The 15,000-nt window shown below is 41.5% G+C and overlaps 1 protein-coding gene across 2 annotated transcripts in view; it reads right to left on the bottom strand.

The window, feature by feature from the left end:
- Window positions 1-15,000, bottom strand: part of LOC127453144 (cyclin-dependent kinase 14) — a 217,384-nt gene that overhangs the window by 74,374 nt on the left and 128,010 nt on the right. For both annotated transcript variants that reach the window (XM_051719328.1, XM_051719329.1), the window contains one exon: window positions 14,550-14,643. In XM_051719328.1, coding sequence (XP_051575288.1) covers window positions 14,550-14,643 — 94 coding nt within the window. The remainder of the gene's footprint in view (window positions 1-14,549; window positions 14,644-15,000) is intronic.

The raw sequence follows: 15,000 nt of genomic DNA, 5'->3' as shown, positions 1-15,000 counted from the left end.
TGGTTTGAGTATTTTATTCAGACATTAGCAGTGGCATGTGATACACGGGAGAGACGTGACCTATCGCAGGGCAGATCCATTTCTACATGCTCAACTGTCCACCAAACTACTGAGGTGAAGTTGCTATTCCACCGGGGCACCCCAACACGTCCTCCAGCACCTGTGTATAATCTCTGTCACTTTATTACTGAAAAACGAAAGAAATTGAGTAATTTTCCTAATAATTAGAGAAGTCTGTCATTTTGAACTGCCTGTGACAACTGACCCCTTGGGCTTCCAAACCCTGGCCAGCGAGAAGTTAAGCAGAATAAATAAAAATAAATACATAAATAAATAAACAAACACGTTATATGTAGAAAGCTGGCTGATTATGACAATCATAGAGTAAAACAACGATTTAAACAATTTTATAGCTCAAATAATACTCGAGTTTTAACAGAAGAGTGAATGTAAGTGCTTTTATAAAATTATAAGCTTCACACTTCTGTCTTTAAACCCTTCAAAAATTGACCCCATTGACTTCCATTGCAAGTGCCTCACTGGAACACAGATTTGTGCTTTTTTTAACGAAAAGGAGGGACGAGTCGAATTTTTATTTTTGGCTGAACTGTTCCTTTAAGTACCCTAACATGATCTGGGGCCACAGAACTGTATGTGTTCATCTCAGTTTTGCTCCACATCATGATTCTGTTGAGCTGCTGTGAGCTTCAGTGCCCCAAATCCATCAGAAACGCCCCTCATACTGACCATGAAAACTGACCATCATCACAGTCATGTACTTCTGTGATTAGAAATCTCTCTGTGAAACTGTACTGAGCACTCTGAAACCCCTCAGGAGCTCCAGAACCTCAAAGTTCAGTGGAATAAGTGAAAATACTCTCTCTTTCTCTCTGTCTATCTACCACTCGTTCCCGGAGAGACGGACCTGTTAAAACAGCATCCACTCAGGAGCAAAAGCAATCTGCAGTGAAATTTGTCTTCTATATTGAACACACATTGGGGGGAGAGGGCGAAACCCTGAAATCTAACATCAACCAGATTGATCTCTGAGAGCGGGTCACCTTCATATGACCACTAACATTACATTTTCAAACCTGCTAAAACCGGACATGTTCACTACGGATCGGATTGGTTTGAGGCACCAGGCACATTTTAAAGGGATAGTTCACCCTAAAATTACAATTCTGACATTATTTACTCACCCTCGTGTTGTTCCAAACCACACAACATTCTTTCTTCGGTGGAACACAAACAGAATTGTTACCTAGAATTTCAGAGTTTCAGTCACTATTCACTTTCATTGTACAGAAATAAAGGGTGACATGTGGCCTGATGGGGGTCTCAGCACTTTGTTTTGAGGGCATGTTATTTATCATGCAGACTGATCAGACGATAGTCAAGAAAATGCAATGCTTTCCCTTCAGTCTTGCTGTTTGGCTTGTCAATGTATGATGAATTAAGACATCCACATATGGCTAAAACTCACTTACAGGTGACTGAGTTCCATCCCTTTTTGACCACCGATATTCCATGACTTTTCTATGAACTTCCCAGTCATTTGTGAATACGGGACAAAAATGTTGGTAGCACTTCCTAATTGTTGATAGCACGTGTGGAAGCTTCACGCTATTCTCCACGGCATCCACGCACAACGCGCCCCACCGAGAGCGAACCACATTATAGCGACCACGAGGAGGTTACCCCATGTGACTCTACCCTCCCTAGCAACCGGGCCAATTTTGGTTGCTTAGGAGACCTGGCTGGAGTCACTCTGTTGTCATGCTGTTGTTAATAGAAGTATTGTTCAGAGTTAGTTCATGTTAACTAATGTTGTTAACTAGGGGTGTAAAAATGCATCAATGCATCACCATGCATCGATCTGTAAAATAAATTTTGATGCATCATTTATTGTATTTAAGAACCTCATTACTATATTAATACCCAATGTGACTGTCTCATATTACACAAGCCTGCTCACAACAGACACGGAGCAGAACATCTGCAACTGAGTTGGGCTTTCTGTGTCATTATTCAAAACTGTTTGCATCCATTAGACAAAAGTAAGTTCATTGTTGCCTTCTCTGATTTTGATATATAATTAGGGCCCAAGCAATGAAAGTATAGTTCTTCTAAGGATTATTAGGGGGTGAAACTGCTGGAACCCTATTTTAATTGTACTGATTTTCTTCTTCTTTTTTTCTGCCCTAAAAGTGTCAGGATGTCAGAGACCTAAGTCGTGGAGACACCAAACTTGGCAGGATGGTCCCATATCCCCCTCACTACTCAGGCGCACAAACACACACCCATCTGACCCTAGGTGGCGCTATAATCAACACTTTTATGCTTTGACTCATATCTCTGCAACCGTAAGGGCTAGAATCAAAATTCAAGCCCCACAAAATGTATATCTCCGATTTCATTTCCGTCTATAATTTTTGGAAAAACCTACTTTTTCGAACTCCTCCTAGACCGTTAGTCCGATCGGTATGCAATTTATCTACAGACCCTCCTGACTGAAGAATTTCGATACGTCAAATCGTTCCGAAGATATTAACGATAAAATTCCTTCGGTTTAATGCGATTTGAGTAATAGATCAATATCTACTCATCGCAAACTCCAAATGTACCCAAAAAGATGTCGGCAAAGTTTCGTACAATTCCGCCCCTAGGGGGCGCTACAACTAAAAAAAACTGTCATAACTTTGAAGCCATTTGAGCGACAAAGTTAAAATAAAATATGCATCTTCTTTGGTTCAAATGCTAACATATTCTTAAAAATTTGATTAGACAAATTAACAAAAATGGCCCCCACCGGCCAATCAAATTTCAGCACCTTATAACTCATATTGGGAATGGCCGAAATTACTATACACAAGCAGGGTATCAACCATCGGCGTCGCCAGGTCATTTTTCCGGGGCTTCAGCCCGAAATGTTTTGACTGTAGCCCCGAAGGTAATTTTAAATGTAGGCTACGCAATAATATTGCAACATTTTGTTTGAAGTTAATGTAACCCCCCATCCCGCTAAGCCCCGAACCTCCTCAAGTCCTAGAAACGCCCCTGGTATCAACTCGAAGCCTCATATAACATTTTGTGACAATCGGCAACACGGTGGCGGTATAATTAGCTAATTCGTGGAACCGTATAGGCTACAATACAAATTTAGCTTCTCTGAATCCACCAGTGCTCCACAATGATATGGTCACTTGAATTTCCATTTCCGCAAGCAACTTTTTTTACCATTACGATTTATTCGAAAAACGTACTTTTTTTTAACTCGTCCTAGGCTGTTTGCCCGATTCTCATGAAACTTGGTATATATCATCTACAGACCCTCCTGACAAAAAGTTGTCAAAAGAAATTTGATGTGTCAAATCGTTCCAAAGATATAAGCAAATATGTTTTAGCCATGGCCTATAATGACTAATTAGCCTGTATCTTGTGTGCAATTTTCAAAATTAACAAAATTTGTACACATGGACAAGAGAATACTCTGAGGTAACATAACGAGTTTCGTTATTTTTTTATGCTAGGGGGCGCTATAACTAAGACAATCCTATATTTGCAATTTATGTCACACCAAAATAGCTGTCCACAGCATCCAAATGATATAAAAAGTGACATGAAATTATTTTTTACTAATCGTTTTCCACTCTTGCCTGTTTTAGGGTTAAATCAGAAGAAAACTAGGAAATGTATTTTCACTATACAAAAAACAAAATAATCAGTAAATATTTTTGCAACTACTGCTGCTATTGGTGCAGAAATGACACAATAAATCCACTTAATTGAATAGACACACATCACACATTCTCATATACCATATTAAAAGTAATCACCTTGATCCAAAGCTCAAGATTTATTAGTCAGGGATTTTTTTTATTTTTTATTTTTTAAACTGCTTGCTTCTGTTTTTTATTGCTTCTTTGTGTTGAAAAATCTAAGTGAAAACTTTGTTTGGTGTGAAAGGGCCTTTATTGTATTTTAATTTCTTCGTCAGGATGTTCTATTCAAGACAGAATATATAATATCCAGCTATACACTGATGAGCCAAAACATTATGACCACTCACAGGTGAAGCGAATAACGTTGATCATCTCCTAATAAGGGCACATGTCAAGGTCTGGGTAGATTAGATGGTGAAATAAAAATCAGTTCTCGTAGTCAACGTGTTGAATGCAGGAGAAATGGGCAGGAGTACATACCTGAGCGGCTTTGACAAGGGCCATATTGTTATGGCCAGATGACTGGGTCAGAGCATCTCTGAAACGTCAAGGCTTGTGGTGTGCTCCGGGTCAGCAGAGGTGAGTACCTACTGACAGTGGTCCGAGGAGGGAAAAACCACAAACCGGCAACAGGCGCCCAAGGCTCATCAATGCGCGAGAGCAACGAAGGCTATCCCGTCTGGTCTGAACCAACAGAACGTCTGCTGTGGCACAAGTCATATACAATTTTAATGATGGTTACGAGAGGAATGTGTCACAACACACAGTGCATTGCACCCTGCTGCGTATGGAGCTGCGCAGCCACAGACTGGTCAGAGTGCCCATGATGACCCCCGTCCACTGTTGGAAGTGCCTACAATGGGCACGGGAGTGTCGGAACTGGACCTTGGATCGGTGGAAGAAGGTCGCCTGGTCCGATGAGTCCCGTTGTCTTTTACATAACATGGACGGCCGTGTATGTATACCTGTGGAAGTGATGGCACCAGGATGCACTGTAGGAAGACGACAAGCCAGTGGAGGGAGAGTGATGATCTGGGCAATGTTCTGCTGGGAAACCCTGGGTCCGGCCATTCATGTGGATGTCAATTTGACACTTGCCACCTACCTAAACATCGTTGCAGACCAGGTACACCCCTTCATGGCAATGGTACTCCCTGATGGCAGTGGCCTCTTTCAGCAGGACAATACACCCTGCCACACTGCACACATTGTTCGGGAATGGTTTGAGGAACATGATGAAGAGTTCAAGGTGTTTCCCTGGCCTCCAAATTCCCCAGATCTCAATCCGATTGAGCATCTATGGGATGTGCTGGACCAATAGGTCCAATCCACGGCGGCTCCACCTTGCAGCTTACAAGACTTGAAGGATCTGCTGCTAATGTCTTTGTGCCAGATACCAACAGCATATTAGGCAGATGGTCATAAAGTTTTGGCTCATCAGTGTATGTTCTCTGACATAAGGAACACTCCGAATTGTGAGAAAATTGCTTGTTTTGCATGACTAGTTGGACCAGTGAGGTAAAAGACAACTAACTTATGCACTGTCAGGCGCACTTGGAAACGTTTCAATGTGTGTGGTTCAGGTTTTGCCTGCATTGGGGACCAAACCAAATCATCTTCTTGGGAACAACCAACAGTTCCCATGAGAGAAATGACTCAAACTTACTACTCATGACTCATGAAGTCTGAAATCTTTGTGTGAGGGTTAGGTTAAAAGTAAGAGGGTAGAAAATATCAACAGCTCCGTATAAAAGCAACAAATGTCAATAGAAAGTTCCCACAAGGACAGAAAAACAAACATCATAATTAAAGTCCAAAATAAGCCCTCGCCCAGCAGTTAAATTTGTATGTGCAGTCATGGACCTCCAGCAAAAATATGGATGCTGTTCAGTGCTGTGAACACTTGTGTTTAGTGTGTCCCGATGCAGGCGGTTCTGTACTGTGTGAACATCCTGAGCCCAATCTACTGCCAACGCGAGTATCAGCCGCGTGTATTATTGATGTAGGGAGGAGAGGAGGGGACGGGAAGCTTTGAAGTGTGAGACAAGCGGGTGGAGACGGATCAGAGCTGCAGGAGTCAGCGATGAGAGAATGTTTTGCAGATCAGCGGGGGAGCTGAGAGAAGATGTGACGCTCTGACAAACCACATCGCACGCTGACAGATGCCATCAAGAGAACACTAGTGCATTCTGATCCCTCAACAGGGAGAGCACAGACACTGAATGTGTCACTGGGATAATCAACAGTCCACAGCCATCTTCAGATGTGATGTATTTCCTGTTCACTGTTAACCAACAGTGCGGTTCAAGAGCAAATTTAGGGTGGTGCGGTTCAGCGGTTAAAGATGTGGGCTGGTAACTGAAAGGATCAAAACTTGAAAGTGAAGTCAATAAACTGTTTTGTCCTTCACCATAGGCCCAATTTCCACCTGGTATTATTCAGAAGCATTTTTGGGCGATCTCTTTGACCTAGGATTTTCTTAAAATAAAAATAAATAAAAAAAAAAAAACAGTCCAGCAAGGCACTTACAATGAAAGTGAATGTAACGTAACAACGTGTGTTAACATGATTTTAGTGTGACAAAATCTAACCTTTTCTATGTAAAGTTATATCTGATTTTACTACTACGTTGCCATGACGATGTAATGGCGTAAACCCTAAAAGACAGCCTAAACAACTTTACAGCTCAAATAATACACGCGTTTTCACAGAATATTTAACAACACTATTGAAACAATGCAGACAGGTGTAAATGGGTCCAAATCATTGAGATTTGTCCACTTATTCACATTCGCAGGTGGTCGAACTCACCTGTCAATCAATCAGCATGCTAAAACAAGAGTTTAACTTTTCCGGGTTCCGTGCAGCTTTAAAAAAGGAACGCAAATTTGAAAAAGAGAGTACACTGTAAGGAATTTAGCAAGAATGGAATTATAATTAATTCTGGGAATATTAAAATAATTCATGTTTACGTCTGATCAATGTCTGAGTTGATGTGAACATACTTGTTAAATCTTAGAGCAATATTACTCTCATGGCCACTGAAAATAATATCACAAATACATTTAAATACTGTTTATAAGCAAGGTAACTTTAGGACCGACAGATTTCAAGTTAGCAATATATTTAATCATATACCACAGTCAACTTCTCTTTGAATACAATCAATCCTTTATTGACTAACCTACACCATAAAACTAAACTAACACATATAGACACACATGAACATGGGTCTGTGAACAGAAAATGAATGGAAATGATCTGTAACAAAGAAGAATGAACTTATATTGAGTCTATAGGCCGTGCCTTAAATGAACCACAGCATTTCATTTAATATTCCTCAGAGGCGGCCGCAGAAGCAAGCTTGTAATCTCTTCCTTTTTAGAAACTTCAAGGTACTCAGAACACGAGGACTCCTGTGATGGGAGAACTTGTGGTATTTTGTGCTTGGATCCCTTCATTTTCATAACGCTGAAGGACTCCATGGAACTTTAAGTAACTGAGCAACTTCTAACTCATTTACGCCAGGCGGTGCCAGCCTTTTGGTGCCGGCAGTCTCTCTAAGGTCATCAATTTTATGACAAAAGTCCTGGCAAGTTGCATTTAGATCCTTTTCTGCCTCCAATGCTTAAGTCTAGCAAGTTATACAAGCACGAGAACTTTTTGGAAGTTCTTCAACATGCAGAGACACAGATGAGAACCACACACATCTGAAACTCAGTTAATACAGATACTCCACTAAAATAACAGAGAAAATGACTCTAACGTCATGTTTGATCTTAGATTAAATTAAAGAATAATTGCAAAGCTCAGCAATAAGGACTGCCCGATGGCCAGGGACCAGTATGAGAGAGATTTGGGCCAGTTGCTAGAACTGTCATTTGCCCAGTGCTGCATTTATAACATTAGTGCAAGCAGACAACAAGCGAGAGAGCACAAAAATTACACAGAGAGAACAAAGTATTCTAATCGAGCACTCAGAGACCAGCGAGTGCGATTATATTTAGCTCGTAAATACATGCGAGTGCATAATATACTGGATGCGGCGAGGCACAGTGCGTGAGCACACAAGAGCGTGCAGACACCGAGCATGCTCTCCTAGATCTGTCCTTGCTCTGTTCCAAGTGTCTTATCAATTACCAATATGTAGAAAACTGCAAGTCAAAAAACACAAGGGCAAGTCAGAAAATGCAACTGCAAGTCAAAAAACACAAGGACACGTCAGAAAACAGAATATTCTCCTATGGTATGTAAGAGAGTTTTCTGACTTGCCCTCGAGTTTTCTGACTTGCCCTCGAGTTTTCTGACTTGACATTTTTTTTTCTGACTTGCCCTTGTGTTTTCTGACTTGCCCTCGAGTTTCCTGGCTTGCCCTCGAGTTTCCTGGCTTGCCCTCGAGTTTCCTGACTTGCCCTCGTGTTTTCTGACTTGCCCTTGTGTTTTTTGACTTGCCCTTGTGTTTTTTGACTTGACATTTTTTTTTCTGACTTGCCCTTGAGTTTCCTGACTTGCCCTTGAGTTTTCTGACTTGCCCTTGTGTTTTTTGACTTGCCCTTGTGTTTTTTGACTTGACATTTTTTTTTCTGACTTGCCCTTGAGTTTCCTGACTTGCCCTTGAGTTTTCTGACTTGCCCTTGTGCTTTCTGGCTTGCCTTCGTGCTTTCTGGCTTGACTTCGTGCTTTCTGGCTTGCCCTCGTGCTTTCTGGCTTGCCCTCGAGTTTTCTGGCTTGCCCTCGAGTTTCCTGGCTTGCCCTCGAGTTTCCTGGCTTGCCCTCGAGTTTCCTGACTTGCCCTTGTGTTTTTTGACTTGCCCTTGAGTTTCCTGACTTGCCCTCGAGTTTCCTGACTTGCCCTTGAGTTTCCTGACTTGCCCTTGTGTTTTTTGACTTGACATTTTTTTTTCTGACTTGCCCTCGAGTTTTCTGACTTGCCCTCGAGTTTTCTGGCTTGCCCTTGTGTTTTCTGGCTTGCCCTCGAGTTTTCTGGCTTGCCCTCGAGTTTTCTGGCTTGCCCTCGAGTTTCCTGGCTTGCCCTCGAGTTTTCTGGCTTGCCCTCGAGTTTCCTGGCTTGCCCTCAAGTTTCCTGACTTGCCCTCGAGTTTCCTGACTTGCCCTTGTGTTTCCTGACTTGCCCTCGAGTTTCCTGACTTGCCCTTGTGTTTTCTGACTTGCCCTTGTGTTTTTTGACTTGCCCTTGTGTTTTTTGACTTGACATTTTTTTTTCTGACTTGCCCTTGAGTTTCCTGACTTGCCCTTGAGTTTTCTGACTTGCCCTTGTGCTTTCTGGCTTGCCTTCGTGCTTTCTGACTTGACTTCGTGCTTTCTGGCTTGCCCTCGTGCTTTCTGGCTTGCCCTCGTGCTTTCTGGCTTGCCCTCGAGTTTTCTGGCTTGCCCTCGAGTTTCCTGGCTTGCCCTCGAGTTTCCTGGCTTGCCCTCGAGTTTCCTGACTTGCCCTTGTGTTTTTTGACTTGCCATTTTTTTTTCTGACTTGCCCTTGAGTTTTCTGACTTGCCCTTGAGTTTCCTGACTTGCCCTTGAGTTTCCTGACTTGCCCTTGAGTTTCCTGACTTGCCCTTGTGTTTTTTGACTTGACATTTTTTTTTCTGACTTGCCCTCGAGTTTTCTGACTTGCCCTCGAGTTTTCTGGCTTGCCCTTGTGTTTTCTGGCTTGCCCTTGAGTTTCCTGACTTGCCCTCGAGTTTTCTGACTTGCCTTTGTGCTTTCTGACTTGCCCTTGAGTTTTTTGACTTGCCCTTGTGTTTTCTGACTTGCCCTTGAGTTTTCTGACTTGCCCTTGAGTTTCCTGACTTGCCCTTGTGTTTTTTGACTTGCCCTCGAGTTTTCTGACTTGCCCTCGAGTTTTCTGGCTTGCACTTGAGTTTTCTGGCTTGCCCTTGAGTTTCCTGACTTGCCCTCGAGTTTCCTGACTTGCCCTTGTGTTTTTTGACTTGCCCTTGTGTTTTCTGACTTGCCCTTGAGTTTTCTGACTTGCCCTTGAGTTTCCTGACTTGCCCTTGTGTTTTTTGACTTGCCCTCGAGTTTTCTGACTTGCCCTCGAGTTTTCTGGCTTGCACTTGAGTTTTCTGGCTTGCCCTTGAGTTTCCTGACTTGCCCTCGAGTTTCCTGACTTGCCCTTGTGTTTTCTGACTTGCCCTTGTGTTTTTTGACTTGACATTTTTTTTTCTGACTTGCCCTTGAGTTTTCTGACTTGCCCTTGTGCTTTCTGACTTGTCCTTGTGCTTTCTGACTTGCCCTTGAGTTTTCTGACTTGCCTTTGTGCTTTCTGACTTGCCCTTGAGGTTTCTGACCTGCCCTTTTGTTTTCTGGCTTGCTCTTGTGTTTCTGACCTGCCCTGGAGTTTTCTGAAGTGCCCTTGTGTTTTCTGACTTGCCCTTGAGTTTTCTGACTTGCCTTTGTGCTTTCTGACTTGCCCTTGAGGTTTCTGACCTGCCCTTTTGTTTTCTGGCTTGCTCTTGTGTTTCTGACCTGCCCTGGAGTTTTCTGAAGTGCCCTTGTGTTTTCTGGCTTGCCCTTGAGTTTTTACATTTGTTGTTTTGTTTTGCACTTCACGACCACGTATAGTCCAGTTTTATATATATAAAAAAAACATGATAGTTCATCTAAATATGAAAATTCTGTGATCATTTACTCACCTTCAAGTCACCCCAAACTTGAATCTTGTTCTTTATTTCATGAAAAACAAGGATATGTGGCTTGAATATTCCCAATTGTGAATGTGCTTTGAAATAATCGGCAGAGGATATTTTCAATGAATAACAACTTAAATTTCATTTTAATTCCTGTAATTCTTTACCATCTAATGGACCATTTTCACATTTCCAGGTTTGGAACATGGAAGTAAACTATAGCGGGATTAATGTCTATAGTGGTGAATGGGAGAGACAATAAAACATATTTTTGTGGTCTAATTTGCTCCAACAGCAAAAGAAAAAAATCCACAATTACATTGCCATGAAATCCCAAAACAGGGCAAGAGAAAGAGAGAGAGAGAGAGAGAGAGAGAGAGAGAGAGAGAGAGAGAGAGAGAGAGAGAGAGAGAGAGATGAATCACAACTGTCAGAAGAGAAAAAAAGATGCCAAATTTATCGTCACTCCCTCAGAAGTTTTATTTGAAACTCCAAAACAGCAGAAACTAGTTTTTTTTTTTTAAATTAATGTCAGGGTAATATAACACAATGAAGAATGTTATAAATTTATACTAAATAAAAAAAGAAATTTTAGAACAAAAAAGTTTGCTAGATTTACACTGATATGTTATGGCAGCTACACTATCACAGTCTGTGAAAAGGTTTCATAAAGTAATTTTGTTTATTTCTTTTAATCTGGAGCCTTGATTATTTTACCTTAAACCCCAAAACACAATCACAACTACATGACCTGTCAAGCAAATGAACATGGGGGAAGGATTTCTCTCAGATTTGGCATGTCTCGAGTGTGTGGCAGCTGTGCATGACGGCACAATACAAACATGTGTCGTGGCAGATATTTAACCTCGACTACAAATGAGTTTAGCTTTGGCCAAATCAGCCAAACAAAAGGCAAAATACAAAGGCTCAGAGCCCGGCTATACGATAAAAACAACACCCAACGATTCCACAGCGCCATCTAACTCCTGAATACCAACACATCTCTTTCTTGAAACAGCATGTCAAGTATAAGGTTAGGTTTCGATTGCCCCTATTTTATCCACAGAATAAAAACAGGCTGGCATTTGGAAGAGCTTAATGAAGGATAATCTCTTAAAGACGGATGTTTCTCTGAGCAGGTTTAAGTGCAGACACAGCATCAACCTGACTGCCCGGACTGACAGTGCGCAGGTCATCATGAAGGAGGAGGAATCTGAAAACAAGCTAAAAATGAAAATGTCAATGTCAGCACCTCAGGAAGAAAGAACGAGCTGTCAGACATGTTGACTTTTCCAAATTTATTAAGCACGCTCCACCTGATGAAGAGAAAGCACAAACAAAAATCCCAGGCAAAATCTAATTAGGAGGGGAGGAAGTCGTTCTGGGTCCAAATCGACTAATCAGCATTTCAAAACAAAGAAGTTCTTCATTCAAGGACTCCAAACGAAACTTTTATTCTTGCTTGTGTTCGCATTCGCAAGATAACAGACGGGTTGTTTGTTGTGTACGAGTCATAAAATAAAACCCCTCTTAACTCATAATTGGCACCTCAGTTAGATGTTTTTTTACACAGAAAATAATGAGTAATATATGCAGGATAATTTGCATCGGTATAGTCAACAAACTGTATCTATCTTAATTGAGCATTCCTTATTTGTGGCTGCTGTGAAAACATCTCTGAACTCTTTTTGCCCTGAGCGATGCTGAACGACACATCACAATAGGTGTTTTTTCTACTACTGGAACTTTTCCTAGTTTCTGGAACTCTTTCAGGTTCTCCTTGTTTTTCCAGCCCATGAACTAGTTCCACGTGGAACTAAAACCTGAGCAAAACCAAGAACATTTTTAGTACCTGCTCCTGAGGTGGTACTGGCAAAGGGGAGTGTGGCAGGGTGGAGGGCAAGCTAATTAGGCTGATTAAGCCTAAGGATGTTTTCTTTTGTTATTGTTGTTTCCCTCCCCTTGTCCCGTCCCTAGATCCAGGAAGATGAGGATGACCTGCCAGCAGACGGGGCCGGAAGGGCATGCCCTCCCAGGGAAGGGAAGGGAAGGATGTACGTCATGCCGGGGGCTCCCCGGCCTGAGAGAATTAGGGAGGAATGTGGGAGGGCGGAGGGCGGGGCCATGTCGTGATTCCGCACACCCAGCCCCTAATTAGGCTGATTAAGCCGGAGAGGGATAAGGGCGACCGGAGACGGCAGTGCGACAGAGAGAGAGTTACGGGCAGTTGTCCAACACCTGTTTATGTTTGTGTCTTTTTGCTTAAGTTTATTATTAAACTATTATTTATATCGTTAAGCTGGTTCTCGCCACCTCCTTTCCATTGAACTGTGTTACAGGGAGCTATTGGGGTGGAGTCAAAACAGCAAAAGAAAAATGTATCATCAGACAGCAGACAGACAACACCAATATCGTAGGTGAATCACAGCATTGATTGCATTGCCAGTTGAAATCTCCATTCACAATAGTTTCAATTGGCATTGTTTATTGGGTGCACACATATGATCATGCAAAGATAACCAGATGCAGTTGACCACAGATGAAGCGATCATTTAAGCCGTCTCTGCTCTTGCTCTCCTGGTGTTTTCCATCTCTTACAAATCCAAGCACATCTAGTCCATGTGATGTTTTCCACAACAAAACAGGACGATAAGAATCACACCAAGGCATGCATTTCTTCTGTTCTGAAGCGAGTCTGCTCGGCTGTTGTCACATCAAGATCAGGCATCGCCCGTCACATGCTTACGTCAAAGCTAAGCGAAATAAAGTTCCTGCTTTCGTGTCCCTGGAGGAAAAACGACACTTGGAATGTATAGTTTATATTTATCGGCATGGTTATAGTTCAACAAGGAACTGATTTTAGTTTAGGTAATAGTTCCATAATTATGTGGAAAAATAATAAATAATAAAGTGATTCCGTTCTTGATCAAATATTAAGCATGTAAATAATGTCAGTTTATTACAATCATAACGTTATGATTATTTTTCTTATTATTATTATGAACTAAAGTTATTACGTTTTCATGAAAGGTTCATACGATGACAATTTTGATGTTAATGATACTAAAGATGATTTGTTCCTGCATATCTTGGCACATTATTGTCAAGCCTTGCACTAACATTTGAACATTTTAGTATATGCAAAACATAATAATGCTTTGAATTTCAGTCTGTTCCACACACAAAGCTATCGTATAACTTAAAATTAATTTGGACTAAATTTGTTTGTTGCTTTTTGAAATTAGACAGCCTCTGTCTCCTTTCACTTTCATTTAGAGGGAAAAGAGCAGAGTGAACATTCTGCGTAACATCTCATTTTTGTGCTCAAAATAATAAAGGAAGTTATACAAGGTTCGGAACAGCATGAGGGTGAGTAAATGATGACAATGTAAATTTTTTTTTAAATCGACATGCGCCGGGGAGCACCGGAGAGCTGTTCAAATCTGTCAGTTTGGCCATCAGCCTTCTCCGCAGCGCTCTCTCTTTGTTTTCGGGGCGAGAGGAGGCGGCGCTCAGCCATACGAGCAGACGGCGTGTAATTTTCTCTGCGGCAGAGCGGTGGGCCGATCGATAGAGCTGGTTCTGTCATTCCCCTCTGTAAATATATCTGCCCGCTGACCCTCACAGCCTAAAGGCTTCAGTATTACACACCAACTCTCAATTCATCACAGTAATTGTCTGTATGAATTATTTACCTGACCGGGAGGGTGAATATGAATTGAGTGTGTCCAACCATTACTCTCCGGTTCAATTATCCAAGCCGGGCATTATAGGAAATGACAGTAAAGGTGATTATAAAATTCATGAGACAAGACCCCTTTTAAATATGTATGAATGCCAAGAGTTTATATGTGTGTGTGTGTCCAGTGTATTTATACAGTAGGCTCAAAAAGTCTGAGACATCAGGAAAATAAAACAAAAACAAAACGTAGAATTTAAAATGTGAAAGATGCATTAACTCACTTGTAGAAAGATCAGATTTGCTCTTTAACATGATAATATGATTCATCCCAAAATTCTGCATTAAATTAGAATTGCTTTCACTAGTGGACTCAGACTGTATGGACAAGATTTCCTGATCAGCAGGTGTACAAATACAATCAATATTCTCGTGGTGCTGGTTTGATGTGGTGTGTGACCTGAGGCGGTATAGAGTGAGACAAATAGAGATACCCACGAGAAATATCCGCTCCAGTTGGTCCTGAATGTCCTTCATGCCCGGGAAAGCTGCCACCCCCTGAATCATCTCAATGAAGATGCATCCAACACCCCTGAAAAACAGCAACAAACATCAGTTTGAGACTCGGATCAATTGAAGTCCGCAATTCTGCCCTTGTACACATGGTATAACATTCAACTACACTGTACAGATGGACAAAATATAGACTTTTATTTTATTTGAAGTTTTAAGTACTTTAAGAAGCGAAATAGAAATACTGAAGAAAACACTCGACGCTCCTCTATGTTAAAATACGTATTATTTTAATGCAGTCTTTTTTAGTGTCTTTTAACATCACCCCATCCCAGTGAGCGCATCAGTTATCTTGTTCTGCTGACTGTATTTAAAGACGTGCAGCTATGTGTGTCTGATGTGAGTGTGATTACAATTTCAGTGAGATAGTGAGTTT

The sequence above is a fragment of the Myxocyprinus asiaticus genome, chromosome 15 (assembly GCF_019703515.2).
Source record: "Myxocyprinus asiaticus isolate MX2 ecotype Aquarium Trade chromosome 15, UBuf_Myxa_2, whole genome shotgun sequence".
Lineage (NCBI taxonomy): Eukaryota > Metazoa > Chordata > Actinopteri > Cypriniformes > Catostomidae > Myxocyprinus > Myxocyprinus asiaticus.
The sequence above is the reverse complement of the archived record's forward strand: the minus strand, read 5'-3'. Positions and strand labels throughout refer to the sequence as shown.